General features: G+C 39.4%; 1 protein-coding gene across 1 annotated transcript; it reads right to left on the reverse strand.

Moving 5' to 3' along the window:
• Nucleotides 1-546: 546 nt before the first annotated feature.
• Nucleotides 547-12,944, reverse strand: si:ch211-193i15.1 (uncharacterized). Its single transcript, XM_058374184.1, has 3 exons — nt 12,824-12,944; nt 2,262-2,417; nt 547-2,175 (listed from the first exon to the last, which is right to left on the reverse strand). The coding sequence occupies exons 2-3, from the start codon at nt 2,407-2,409 to the stop codon at nt 1,145-1,147; spliced, it is 1,179 nt and encodes a 392-aa protein (XP_058230167.1). The 5' UTR covers nt 2,410-2,417; nt 12,824-12,944; the 3' UTR covers nt 547-1,144.
• Nucleotides 12,945-15,319: the final 2,375 nt, after the last annotated feature.

Here is a 15,319-nt window from a genome sequence, read left to right on the forward strand (position 1 = left end):
AGACACCAAGTGGCAGTGTTTAAATACTCCTCGAGTCACAGCACACACAGTCTGACCGCTGACACAAACATACAAGTTGGTTGGAGTTTGTTAACATTCACAGGTCATTATTGTCCAGAACTTTTTTTTTTCTTTTTTAATCTGCTTCTTGGTAATTTGTACGAAGGTGTCCGTGGGTACCGAATTAGTCTTCGGGTTCTAAAGCGAGAGGTGCTAAAAGCAAGCACAGCTTTCCAAGAACGATTTTAACGTCCCGGGTTTGTTTTTCCAGTAAGGGCTCTAAAAGGTTCAGGCATCGTGTGTGTGTGTGTGTGTGTGCGTGTGTGTGTGTTGCATGCTTGTATAAACAGCCATCTGTGATCAGCACAATAACTGCATTCCAATTAATTAGACTCTGTTTTGCTTTTGATGCTCGTGAATCATAAACGCATCAAACCTGCTGTCTAAAACATGTTGGTTCTGCTACGTATTGAATCCCTGATTTCGTTCTCGGTCAGAACAAACATCGGAAACAGACGGCCACAGAATATCACCACATTCTAGAGCTCATGCAGTTATGCATTTAATAAAGACTTAACATTCAGTCATTCATTCATTTTCATTCAATCATTCAGACGATATCTGAAACATCTCTCGATACAATGCCCAAAAACCTGCGTGCACATGTTGCCTTTTCACAGCTAATCCTGAGGTTCTGATCCATGAGGAGTTTCTCTGCATGTTGTTCTCCTGACCTTACGGGTTTCCTCCAGTTTCCTTCCAGAAACATGCTGAGAGGAGAATGAAGCTACAATGATTTTGCCCCTATCTGCAAGCGTGTGTGTGTGTGTGGTGCCCTGTAGTGGACAGGCTGTCCGATGGAACCACCACCAGAAGTAACAGTTCTCCATGTCGGTATCCTCAGTGTCCTCCGGTTTCCTTCACGTGCTGGTTTCATCAGTAAAGCTGGCGAGAGTACATAGGATTTCCACTTCACCCCTGACCAGGATAAACCAGTTACTGAAGATGATCTTACGATTAAAAAAAAGTCAGTTCGTGTGTGCACTCGAACCTGTCAAGAGCTTTCAATTTTACAAATAACCTCAGAATGTTAGGAATGTTCAGCAGGAGGTGTGCTGTGCGAACACGTATCTGCCTTAACCTGTCATTTAGCGTGCAGTGGAGTGAGCAGATGTTTCACAACATACACAGCAAGAGTGTCCAGGTTGCTGACGAGCAGGATGTTGGTGCTGAGAACTGTAGGAAAGACACAGACCAGCAGTCCACACAGCAGCCCAGTCATCATCTCTCCCCTCGAGCAGGGACTTTCCCGAACACTCTGCCAAAGCCGGCTCTTGTGAGGGTGCGGGGCCGCGCCGGGGGCCGGTAAGACGAGCGTGACGCTCTCGCTGTTTAATTTACAGCCATCAGCCAGCTCTGTTCTCCAAGATAATGGCTCCGGCTTTCCGTGAGTCTGCTGCCGCTTATTATGCGAGCTGTGAATGGCGCAGCTGTTGGCTGTCTTTTCTGAGTCAACATGGCAATTGTGTGAGACGCTCACAGCAGCAATAGAGGTCCTCTCGGGCGTGGGCGGATGTGTTTGCGGAGTGTTCTTGACGCATGCGAGCAGCTCCGGATTAACAATTCTAGGGGTCAGCTTTGCTGCGATTAAGCTCACGACTGCGGTGAACACTAGCAAGAGAACAGCGGCAGGTAAAGCCCAAAATAGCTGGCCGCTAACTGGCGAAGAAGTGGTGAGGAGGCAGGGGAGGCACGTCGAGAGCAAGCTGCCTTCTTCCAGACAGGATCTCACCACCACCTGCTCGTGCCTCCAGCTAAACCCGGCGAATGTCCCACACATGAACCACAGCATGAGGCAACCCAGGAAACCTAAAGCTTTTAACACCACCATGTTGTTTTCTTCTTTCTGTCGTCGTCCAGTATCCCAGGTATCTCTGTCAACATCCTTTAAAAACGTGTCCTCTTTAGCCTCCTTTTCGTCCACCATTGGCATCGCAGTCTCGACGCCCCATAAGAGACGAGCCAGCAGTTCCACAGCCACCAGCAGCGGGGTCAGCATCAACACGGCTTCGTACGTGTCGCTAAGGAACAGCATGAAGCGCAGAGCGATGACGTCGGAAGACGGGTCAAAAGACATCGGCCTGGGCGCGGCGGACCAGAGGTACACCAGGAACACTGGAAGAACAGGGGAAAAAAAAAAAAAGTGAGCGAGATGAAACATGAGAGAAATATGATGAGGATCTCGGGAAACTTATGCTTACTAGTGATGGAGAGATCGGTGAAGAGTAAGAGGCTAACGCAGCACAGGCTGACCGAGGAGATGGAGTCTTTGAAAGCAGGAAGACAGAGAAAGCTGCACAACACTTTGCATCCACACAGAGCGATCGTCGACTCCAGGACGCCGTCCATCCTTAGACCTGAAGAACAAGATTCATCATCATTCCAGAGTAGAGCACAATTCACTCAAGGTCTAGCTTTATTTATGTTTAAGTTCATTGATTTTATGACATTTAGGTATTATTAAAGACATTCCAGGTGCCACCATGATCTGGTGAGAAGCTCCGCCCACTAACCCCCTAATTCCTTTTGTTACCCTTACACACTTGTACAAGCTTCAGGCTCTTGAACATTGCAGTCTTGGCTTTCCCAGTTTCCATGCCCTGAAAACCTTTTGCATATTTCATGGCTTATAACAAAAGATAAGCCATGAATTAGAAAGAAAAAATAATTCCGTGCATCTCCCATGTAAACATTATTCCAGAGTTTACTCGGGTTTTCTGTTTCAACCTAAACAATACTCCAGGGTTGGTTTCATAGGACAAGAAATATTATATCGCAATACTCGCTGAGCAATTATAGCTCATGATGAAAGTCACGCTCACGTCTCAGGAGCTATAATTTTCCTGAGGTTTTGCTAACAAAAGGGACAGGATTTTTGTCCAGTGTGTAGAAAAGAGAATGAAGTATTTCCTGAATAAAAGGTTGGGATGGGTTACAGTGTAGAGATGAACATTACAAGACTCTCAAGATCTTCTATATGATCAAAAGTATGTGCACCCATATGCAGTTCTTCCCCAAAACGATCTTGTTCTTCTTTCAGCTTTTCCCTTCAGGTGTAGCCACATCAAATCACCTCTCTCCACCTATCCCTATCTTCTGCATCCTCAAGACTTACACCCACTAGCTTCATATCCTCATTTATTCCATCCATATACCTCCTCTTTGGCCTTTCTCTTTGCCTCCTGCCTGGCAGCTCCATGTCCAACATTCTCCTACCAATATACTCACTCTCCCTCCTCTGGACATGTCCAAACCATCTTAATCTGTCCTCCCTAACTTTGTCCCCCAAACGTCCAACATGAGCTGTCCATCTGATTTACTCGTTCCTAATCCTGTACAACCGTGTCCCTCCCAAAGAGAACCTCAACATCTTCAGCTCTGCTACCTCCAAGTCTGACTCCTGTCTCTTCCTCAATGACACTGCCTCTAAATCATACAGCATGACCGGTCTCACCACTGTCTTGTACACTGACGATTCGCATGATTAAATTTGGCAATGTTTTACACCGGATGCCCTTCCTGACGCAACCCTCTCTATTTGTCCAGGCTTGGGACCGGCACAGAAGTCACTGGACTGTGATCCATGAAGATGAGGTGTCTACAGAGTTATGGTGCAATGTGCGGTTCATATTAAACTATACAGGAATAATACAGGAAAAAGTTCTCAGAACACCACCTTCAGGAAGCTTAGAAGAAGTAAACGAGACAATAAGTGCTTGAAGGAATGTAGACGTGCCCAAGAGGCAGGTTAGAGCCTGGTCTGTCGAGTCAGGTTAGATTGAATGTCAAAGCGCTTCAAAAGGTTCTAGTGTTGAATGACTCAAGTTACTAAGCACAATATTTACCAACAGAAGAATACATGAATGTGCATAAAACTGCTGCTAGTATTAATATTCCACAAAAAGCCGGGATGAAATCAGGACAATCCGGTTCTGACCGAACAAGTCGCCGCTCCTCCGGACATGGCACTTTTATTCCTCCTCATAAATCAAGCACAAACAAAAACCTGAAACGAGTCTTTATCTCTTGCATTGCATGGGATCTTCTTTAAACAAGTTCTTATTTGTAAAGCTTCTGTGGAATGATCATCATTTTTAAAGAAGATTTTCTGGTATTACTTGTTTATTTTTTGTAGCCACTAAGTCTTGCGCCATACTTTGAGAGCACATTATTAATATTATTATTATTAATATGGAGAAACTAAAATGACATGGTGTATTTTTGTTTTTAATTAGTGCACGCTTTTAAATATATCCATGTGTGAACTAGGCTTCCTGTTTACAGATGTTAATGCCTAATACATTCATTATATGTGACATCAAATAATTTTTAGACAAGAAGTCTACACAGTGCTCTAGTCAACGTCAAGTCAAAGAAGCTTTGTCACTTCACTTATATATAGCTGATGCAGATAAATGATAAATGACTTTATAAAAGTTATTTTATTAGTTGTTTATATATATATATAAATAATTTTACAAATAAAATTAATATTTATAAAAGCTATTCATTTTATTGCTAGTTAGAATAAATATATACTTTTTTAGAAATAATGAATTATTAATTGTGTTATTTTATTATTTAATTAACAGTTTTTTTATTTATTTATTTTTATAATTTCATGTATATTTCTCATCAGAATTTACTAAAAAGATTACAGCGATTTTTGTAGGTTTTTTTTTATACATCAATCTTAAGTTGTATTTAAGCTGCATTTAATGTAGTACATTTATTTGGATATGAGGGTTTTGATTTCTAACCAGGTAAATAGGGGAGTGCTGCAAGATTTTCTCTCTCCAAACTGTCCATCTGCGTTCTTACTCCTTGTTGCCATAGTAACATCATTACTTCGTAACTAGCATTGCACATTTGACAGCACATCGGTTACTTGGTGCCAGAACGAAGCGAGATTTGTCGTTTGGGTATAAAACTCAGCAGCGTTTATCCGCACCGTCATTTAGGATGAAGGAGAAGCATTGTGTGATCTTTCTCATGGATTATGTGACCTCTACGATCCACTCTCATTGGAGTCACTCCATATTTGCATAAAGTTCAGCTCCTCTGCTGTGGACACTTCTAGTCTCCATCGCTCGCTGTTGCTCATGTCTCCGTATCTTACACCAGATTCTTCCCCAAAACGTCTTAACGAACACATGTAAATACCCCCTGCTGAGTCTGGGGTCCACACACACACACACACCTCCACTAACGGCTCCAGTATGGCCGCAGGTTTTTGTTCCAGCTGCTGAATCACTGCAGACTCAGTAAACGTTTTCAGATAAGGCTGAACATTCCTGCCAAGTAATCATACTAATGCAGCCCTAATGAGCTGCTCGTTCAACTGAAACAACCCAAGTGCCGGGCGAAATCTAATAGCTCGCGGCATGCAATTTAGTTCCAGAGAAATCCATTTGTTATATTAATGACCGGGAATAAAACACTCGAGTGTCATGCTGTAAAGGAAAAATAATCAACAGCAGAGTCTGGGTTCAGTCCTGGAGCTTTACTAGAGCAGCAATTAAATAATGACATTTTTGTTTATTTATTGTTACATCTAACGTTTGACGATAAACATGATCACCATGACAACCATTAGAGTTTATCTGGGCGTACATGTCCTTGTGAACGATCTGTCACTATAGAAACCAGAGCTGTTGTTCTACCTGTTGTGGGAAAACCTTATATGGCCTAATTGTGAAGAGTGAACGATGGAAACGATGATAAAAATCTGCTGTTTAGGTTTTAAAAAATCGCTGAGTGACCATACAGGTGTATCACCGGTCAGAAATCACAAAAAACACTGCGATGTCACAGTGAAGTTCAGCATGGCCTTCATGCTCAGAGTGACCCGTACGAGGCCTCGATAAATATTAAATATTAACAGAAGGATAGATTTTGTCGATGTGAACGTGAAGCTTAAAAATAATATATATTAAAAATATTAAAAATATCAATTTATAAACTTTTTTGTGGAAGAAAAAATGATCTGAACTTAAGAACAGATGTTTAATGATCTATAAAAACATTGATTTTGTTGCCAGTTTGTTGTTTTCAGGTGTCGATGTGCTTTATATTAAAGTTTGTTGAGTAGCAAAGGGATATTCGCAAGGCTATAGTGACCGGAGACGAGCTGGAGACTTGGGCGTGGGCGTGTCCACATCAGAGACGTGTGAAAGTAGAGAAATGTTTAACTTTATGCAAATACGGAGCGACTCGGTGCGGACAGTAGAGCACACACTGCTTCTCGGATGATACGGTCCAGGTAAACACCAAATTTCCCACCAGAACGTTTTTCTTTAGCACCATTTATAACACTAGTCGCTGATAAACATTATTACCATGGGAACCAGTAGTAGGAATGCCTGCTGACGAGAGTACAGTGACTGGGGACTTGTGTGAAGGTTCCCTTTAAGTTTTAATGTTTATTACATCTATATTTACAGCAGAGAGTAAGTTTTATGATTTTATATTGGCATCAATATGAGACTTTAAAATTATTTACTGTGTCAGTTCAGCATTAATAAATCATAACGTTAACAAGATTACATAAACAGCCAACATGCAACATCTGGTGTGTTTGTTAACAAAATACACCTCGACTGTTCATTCGGTGTACGCCAAAGTAAATCAACTTATGTTAAATGTTGATGCACTATATTGCCAAAAGTTTTGGGACACCTGCCTTTACATACACATGAATGTAATATGGAGTTGTAACCCTGCCCTTTGCAGCTTTCCACAAGGTTTAGGAGTGTGTTTATGGGAATTTTTTGACCATTCCTGTAGAAGAGCATTTGTGAGGTCAGGCACTGATGTTGGACGAGAAGGACTGGCTCACAGTCTCCGCTCTAATTCATCCCAAAGGTGTTCTATGGGGTTGAGGTCAGGACTCTGTGCAGGCCAGTCAAGTTCCTCCACACCAAACTCACTCATCCATGTCTTTATGGACCTTGCTTTGGTCACTGGTGTGCAGTCATGTTGGAACAGGAAGGGGTCATCCCCAAACTGTTCCCACAAAGAGCATGAAATTGTCCAAAATGTCTTGGGATGAAGCTGAAGCATTAAGAGTTCCTTTCACTGGAACTAAGGGGCCCGAGTCCAACCCCTGAACTCAATGATTTGGAGGGGTGTCCCAAAACTTTTGGCTAAATAGTGCATGTTCTCCATCAGTAAACATCAATAAATAATTCAGTCGTTGTGGTGGTGTGAACGCTGGGCAAAGCAGGTGATTTTTTAATTTCAATTCATTTGTACAGCGCTTTTTAACAATGGACATTCTCTCAAAGCAGCTTTACAGAAGAACAGAGAAAAAAAATTAAAGTTTAAAGTTACTATTTTATCTCTAACATTTCTCTCCAATGAGAAGCCTGAGGCGACGGTGGTGAAGAAAAAACTCCCTGATATGATATAAGGAAGAAACCTTGAGAGGAACCAGGCTCAGAAGAGAACCTCATCTTCATTTGGGTGACACTGGACAGGAAATAATGTTAATGTCCTTTCTACAACAGCAAGGTTCATGAAGACCTAAAAGGTCAGTGTAATTTTGGAGTTCATTATAGACTTAGCACTAATTCCTTGCTATGATGATGCTTTGCAAGACAGGTTTTCCATTCTATAGACTTGAGTAATTGAGGCAAACAAAGTTATTGTGAAATGCACGATTTTAAGGTGTGTGTGTGTAGTATTGCACAACAGCTTCGGGTATGAATCACCTTTCGAATTAAAAAATATTACAGTCATTACATTCTTCATGCCATTTATTGTTTGAAAACAATAAAACGTTTTGTCGTCTTGCTGAAAACTGAAATCTACACTTTACCTCACTGCTCCATCACAGAACATCTCGCACACTGTCTCTCTCTCTCTCACACACACACACACACACACACACACACACACACACACACACACACATACAATTTGTAGACTACCGGTTTGTTTCTGGGAGGTGGGAGGAAACCGGAGAACCATTGGAAACCTTCAGACACGGCTAGAACATGTAAAAGCTTCCCGTCTTCGCCTAGACAGAAACCTGAGCTTGGGGACTAACACGGAAAACCCTGGAGCCACCTGCTGCTGCATGCTTTATTTATTATTTATTTATTTATATAATAAACAATTATAAATCAAGCGATTGTTCTGTCTGTAGCGTATGTAATATTGGTCCGTTACGTTGCCTAGCAACAAAAGCTCGCTGATAACAGACTAGATTACATCGAAGAATTATTTATGGCAAATACTATTAACCACAAATTGAATTCTTTATTGAACAATTAATAATCATGCCCATTAGTGTCTAATTGCTTTTATTCTGGTTTAATATTATTGATTTGTTGTGTGTTATTGGTTTGTTGATGCTCTCTAATGTGTTAAGTGATGTCAGTTACAGGAGCCTTAATAGAAAACGTTGATAGTGTTATAAAGTCTGATTTAATTTCCTGATTTTCTCTTCATGAGACTGTTAGTAAGTTCAAGCCTGATGATTTGAGCGGTTTGTTTACGGAGCTGTGAATGTCGTGTGTTGAAACAGGAGGCTGTGTGGAATAAGAAAACCGAGACCCAATCCTGCTGCTGATTTACATCCAGAAACACTTTGCAGATGAGAAGGACGGATAAAGGTAAAGAGAGGCGGGATGAAAACAGTACATCCAGACGTGACTTACATGCTGGTGTGAAATTAAAATCCTCAGATTTACATATTATAATCATATGCAAATGTGGTTCATGCAAACGCTGTGTCATTTGCATTAGCATGGGAACATGGGAGTATTTTCTGCACAGGCCTGCATTTGGGTTGCCCTGCTATCAATTCCTCCATATTTCTCTATCTATCCATCCATTCATCTTTTTCCATATCCATCATCCTTCTATTCATCCATCTCTCTCTCCCCCTCCATATCCATCTCTCAATCACACCATCCATTTCCATATCTGTCTGTCTATCTATCCATCCATCCATCTCCCTATTTCTCTCTCTTTGCATGTATCTAGTTACCTTTCTCCATATCGTCCATCCCTCTCACGATCTCTCTCTCTCTTTCTCCCCATTGCTCTCTCTCTGCATGTATGTATCCATCTGTCTGTCTGTCTCCATATCTCTCCATTCATCCCTCTCCGTATCCGTCTGTCTATCCATCCAACTCTCCCTATTTCTCTCTCTATGCATGTATCTTTTTCCATATCCATCCATCTCTCTCATGATATCTCTCTCTCTCTATGCATGTATGTATCCATCCATCTATATCCCTCCATTTCTGTCTCTCTCTATCCATCCATCTTTCTCTGTATCTGTCTGCCTATCCATCCATCCATGTCTGTCCACCTCTCTCCATGTCTGTTTGTCTCCATCCATCCATCCCTCTCATGATATATCTATCCCTCTCTTTCTCCCTAAATGTATGTATCCCTTCATCTCTCCATATATCTATCTGTCTGCCCATCCCTCTATCCATCTCTCTCCATATCTCTATATCCATCTGTCTGTCCATCTCTTCCTATATCTGTCTGTGTCCATCCATCCATCTCGCTCCAAATCAGCCTATGAATCCATCCAACTCTCTCCATACCCATTCAATGGATTGGTGGATAGATATGGAGAGAGATGGATGGATGGATAGATTGATATGGAGAAAGATGGATGGATTGATAAGGAGAGAGATGGATGGATGGATAGCTTGATAAGGAAAGAGATGGATGGATGGATGGATGGATGGATAGATATGGAGAGAGATGGATGGATAGATATGATGAGAGATGGATGGATATGGAGTGAGATGGATGGTTGGACAGATTGATATGGAGATGGATAGATTGATAAGGAGAGAGATGGATGGGTGGATAGATAGATATGGAGAGGGATGGATGGATGGATGGATACATCAATCTATCAGGGTAAAAATACAGGATTAATCCATGTGCTCCTTCAGAGACATGACAGATCACTGCTGCTTCTCTGTGTCTGTGCTGGTGTCGTGATTCTATACTGCGACACTCTCTCTTTAAAACTCTATCTGATGTTTCCTAGACTTCAAACTCTGACGTGAAGCAGGTCAGTGTTTCTCTCTCTAATCTGATGACCCCATGTGGTTTTTATTGACACACTGCTTGCTCTCCTGTTTGCTTTTTCAGACTTTTGGCCTTGAGCTCCTAGAAGCGTTGGACAGTTTTATGACCTGAACCACTTTCACCAACACGCGTTATTTCATAACCTTCAGGCAGCTGGCAGGGAAATAATCTTTAATAATAACGCTTTATGACAGTGTGTGTGTTTTGTAAATATTGTCACCATCGTAAAAAGCTTTGTGTGTAATGTAATGTTTATTGCACGTCGTCTAGGCATATAATCAGAGTATAAACAAAGAAGTTATTTTTAAAGTAAAATGAAATGCTCCGAGTGTCACGTGCTGTACGATATAATTGAATATAATGCCTTTAAGTTCATGTTAAGTCTGAACACACAGATTATACACACAGCCATAATCTTATAATCTTAAAGAGCCTGCTTTAATAAAAGTTCCCTACAGAAGTGTGTATGAGATTGTGTAACTGCAGTGCCATGATTCAGAGTTGTGCAAACTAAGACTAAATGATCACCAAACACAAGGAAGGAATGAATAAATAAATAAATAAATAAAACAAATAAAAAGTAAATAGATAAATAAAAGCAAATGAATAAATAAATAGTTTCCTTAATGTTTATACACTAGGCCACTCCAGTAAGGGTTGCGATTATTAGCACATCATTTATTTATTTATATTACATGCTAATTATGTAAAACATCCCAGAGCAAAATGTCTGGACGATGTTCAGATATAAAACTGACGCCATGAGGAGTCGATACAGTGCACACTGCCATATCATGGATACTGTGAAAGCGATTTTTTAAAATTATTTTCCCTCTAAATAATTAAACTGACCCGATTTAAATGCTCTAATTAATCTAAAAAAAATTAAATAATTATTTAAAAATATATTCTGCTTTTACCATTTTTATTTTAGATTTTTTATTAATAAAATTAAATTATTTATTTTAAAATATTAAATATAAATATTAAATGCCAATATTATAATATAAAAATATAATTTTAAATAAAATTAAAAAATATTTTGTAGAGAAAATCAAAAGTATCAAGCAGTTTTTTTAACGCAACACTTCTGTATAAGTAGGAAATTGTTAGCAAACATTAACAAATATCGTGCTACCTGCTCTGTGGGGTAGAAATATCTTTAGAGAATTGCAATATGATATCTGTCACATCGCCCCACCCATAAACTCATTTATTTATTTTTTGCTTTTGTTATTCTGAACAGCTGCCAAGACTGATGCTTTTTAAGTGATTGTTAATTGGCCCGGGGGGGGGGGGGGGGTTACGGACAGAGAGACAGTCAGAGAGAGAGAGAGAGAGAACAAGCATTAGGAATGTTAACACCGTATGCAAATTGTTTTTAATTATTATTACAAACGCCTCGTCTTTAATCTCGTTAAACCGATATTTCTCGATTTGATTGAAGAATCTTAACAAGATGTTGTAGATTATTTTTTTATTGTTCCTTTATAATCTGTAAACTGTTTTTGGTTCTAAACTGTTGTATGCAAAAAAACCACTAAGATTTCAAACACAAAATGAAAAATTCAATTAATTTCTATAGCACTTATCCATGGACATGGTCTCAAAGCAGCTTCACAGGAGTACAGAAACATAGAAAAAAATATGAAGTTAATATTTTATCCCTAATGAGCAAGCCTGAGGAGACGATGGTGAGCAAGAACTCCCCGAGATGAGCGTGTGCTTTATTAATATTAGAGGTAATAGTAAAAGTATTAGTAGCTGGGATAAATGACTAAATACTCTCTTTGTAGAAATAGAGTTAAGAGTATATTCATCATCAAAAACCCAAGACACAAGTACAAGCAAAAAATCAGTAGCTCCTGTTTAAATGGGATTAATATTCTCTAGGCAATAAGGTATCTAGGAATTTAGGACAAAATAATTGAGATGTAATCTAACTTCAGTGTCTGTGTGCTGCTAAAGCATTGAGGCACAGTGGATAGTGTAGCATAAAGCTATTGAAAGTGTGACAGAACACAAATACAGTCAATGATGTTTGCAAATGCAAACTAGAGCACTAGGAGACAGAGGTGCCACATTAAAGGTACTTCTCCTGCTGTGCTCGGATCTTTAATATGTAGATTTTTACCTGAGGTGTAGCTTCTCCTCATGACTATGGCTTAAATATGTACCTGGAGTTAATGTTAAAGGTTTATAATTAAACCAAAAGACATTAATGCTGCAAAAACCTCATCAGTCATTAAGGCTCGATACGTTTAGGTCTCAGACTTGGTTTTAAAAAGATGACACACAGGTACTACAGATCACTGGACAAAGCTTTAGCACAAATATGTGAAGTATTCTTTAGAAATATTTTGAAGAAGTCTAAAGCGGAGCTCTTTTGCACCTGAGCTGAATTTAGGATCTAGGATATGTATACTAGAAGCGTTTCAGTTTAGATGAGAGGGTCTGAGGGTCTGACTGATTCTCTCACTCACTCACTCACTCTCACACACACACACACACACAAACAAACAGAGGAATCCAAGTTATGTTGCTTTGCCTGCAGTAATGCATGGCTGAACCTGTTAAGATTGTTTGCACTTTTTGACCGACAGCTCAGGTAGCAAGAAAGACAGAGAGAGATGAAGAGAGAGAGAGAGAGAGAGAGAGAGAGGTGACTTACTAAAAGTTTATAGGAAATCAACTTTACCTGAGAAATCCAGAGTGACCTTTGGAGAGTGTGTGCACACAGCAACTCATCCTTCTGTGTCCAAGTGTGTGAGTGTGTGTGTTGTTTCATACCCGCCCCTTGTGGGACGTGTCTAAACAGGTCAACCCTCCCTTTGCTTCACCTGTTTGTGGTGTGTGTGTGTGTATATGTGTTTTATTTGTATAAACAAGGGTGTGTCTGTAGATCATACACAAAAAAACTGCCCTGGACAATCAGTCTATTGCGTGTGAGGGGTGCAAATTATTTTGTCTTTTCTGACTTTAGGGTTTAGGTTTTTGGTTTTTGTTCTCAGATTATAGGTGTCCGTTGTCACTTGTTTTAGTGGACGTTGGCGTCGTTGAGGTTGACGCACAGACATATTTCAGCTGCACCACACACTAATCCGGTTTAATCAGACCTGGTTATCTGGGGCAGGTGTGCTGGATTAGGGCTGCAACTTAGGCCTTAGGAAATACCCCCAAGTGATCACTGCATGTGTTTGATAAAAATAAAAGCAGAAGAATTTGGGAATGCTGCCACCTTCTGCTGAACAGTGAAAAATGAATGAAAGGGGGAAAAAGAAGAAGGTTTAGGAGTGTGTTTATGGGAATTTTTGATCATTCCTCTAGAAGCACATTTGTGAGGTCAGGCACTGATGATGGACGAGAAGGTCTGGCTCACAGTCTCCACTCTAATTCATCCCAAAGGTGTTCTATGGGGTTGAGGTCAGGACTCTGTGCAGGTCCAGTCAAGTTCCGCCACACCAAACTCACTCATCCATGTCTTTATGGACCTTGCTTTGGTCACTGGTGTGCAGTCATGTTGGAACAGGAAGGGGTCATCCCCAAACTGTTCCCACAAAGAGCATGAAATTGTCCAAAATGTCTTGGTATGAAGCTGAAGCATTAAGAGTTCCTTTCACTGGAACTAAGAGGCCGAGCCCAACCCCTGAAAAACAACACCTGAGCTCAATGATTTGGAGGGGTGTCCCAAAACTTTTGGCAATATAGTGTATGTTTTGTACCTGAGCAAATTAAGCATTACTGATTACTATGTTTCAGATCAACCTGAAGAACAGAAGCCACCCAGATGACTCAGGACATTAGGAGGCGCTCAGCATCTGTTCCATAATAATATAATAGGATTAGAAGTATTGAAGAATGAAACACAAAGCACTTTCAACTGGCTTTATGTACGAAATGTGCTATAGAAAATCTTCACCTTTAAATCTTTAGCATTAAAATCGTTTAAGAAACATAAATGGAGCATAATCTGTATTAAAGGTAAACTACATGTGCTTTTCTATGCCAAAGGAACAAACACAGATAGTAGAAAAATGCATCATGGGTTTTTAACTCATCACTGGGGTTTCCAACATTAATCACATGAATGCACATGATTAAATGGAGATTAAATAGCAGTGTGTCTTTAATGGAGCATTGATTGAGTTAAAGGTCACTAATGATAAACAAAGTCTGTGTCCACTCAAAGTCCACTTTGCACAAAATAAGATAAAATAAAATCTCCAGCTAGGTAATACTTAAGAAAAGGCAGGTTAGGAAACTTTACCCTAAAAGACATATTTGTTTCTGCTTATTTGTACTAGTAAGCTTAGAGTTACTGAACAGTACCTTTCCTTACAGGTATGGTGATACGCTTATTGTGTTTAAATAGTATAACATTAGTGAATCTTTTAGAGTAAAGAGTGTTAATCTTACGCAGCTGACTAGCTAGAGGAATAAATGCGACATGCTTGACAGCACCAAACCGGACTGGATCGGTTCAGTTCTCTAAATTCTTACTCTATATATATATATATATATTCCTTTATTTTATTTATTTATTTTAATGATTTCTGGCTCAGAACGTCACAGAAGTGGGATTTCCTCTGCTGTGGGTGTCCACAAGGGGGCGCTGTGTGGAGCGGTAATGCGATTGAGTAGAAAAGTTTGCATTCACCAAAAATATAAAAATATAAATATTTCCATAATTATATAAAATATTATAATTATTTTATATATAAAAATGAAATACAGTAACAGGATACAGATCTTAAATAAACTCAAGAATAAGAAACGTTGTAAGCCAGAAATAATTAAAATAAAAAAAATATATAAATAAATAAATATATAAATATTATATTTGAGTATATGACATGTTATTATATGTATCACAAATGACAGATATACAGATATATAAAAGACTGATATCCATCAGACATATTTATATTTATATTTATATTTATATTTATATTTATATTTATATTTATATTTGGTGTTATTTGTGATAATGGCGTCATCTCTTTTGTGTGTAAAAAAGAAAATATGACACACTGGTGTTTTTCTGCTGTGTCGTAAATTTGCATCTTCACACAAATACCAAAGTGTATGCATACTTTCTCACTTGACTGCATCTTTCGCATGGGGAAGTCTAATGTCTATTTAAAGCACTTAGCACTTGCGTTAATGAGATCCTCTCTTATTATTATTATTATTA

This window comes from Hemibagrus wyckioides, linkage group LG21, assembly GCF_019097595.1.
Source record: "Hemibagrus wyckioides isolate EC202008001 linkage group LG21, SWU_Hwy_1.0, whole genome shotgun sequence".
Lineage (NCBI taxonomy): Eukaryota > Metazoa > Chordata > Actinopteri > Siluriformes > Bagridae > Hemibagrus > Hemibagrus wyckioides.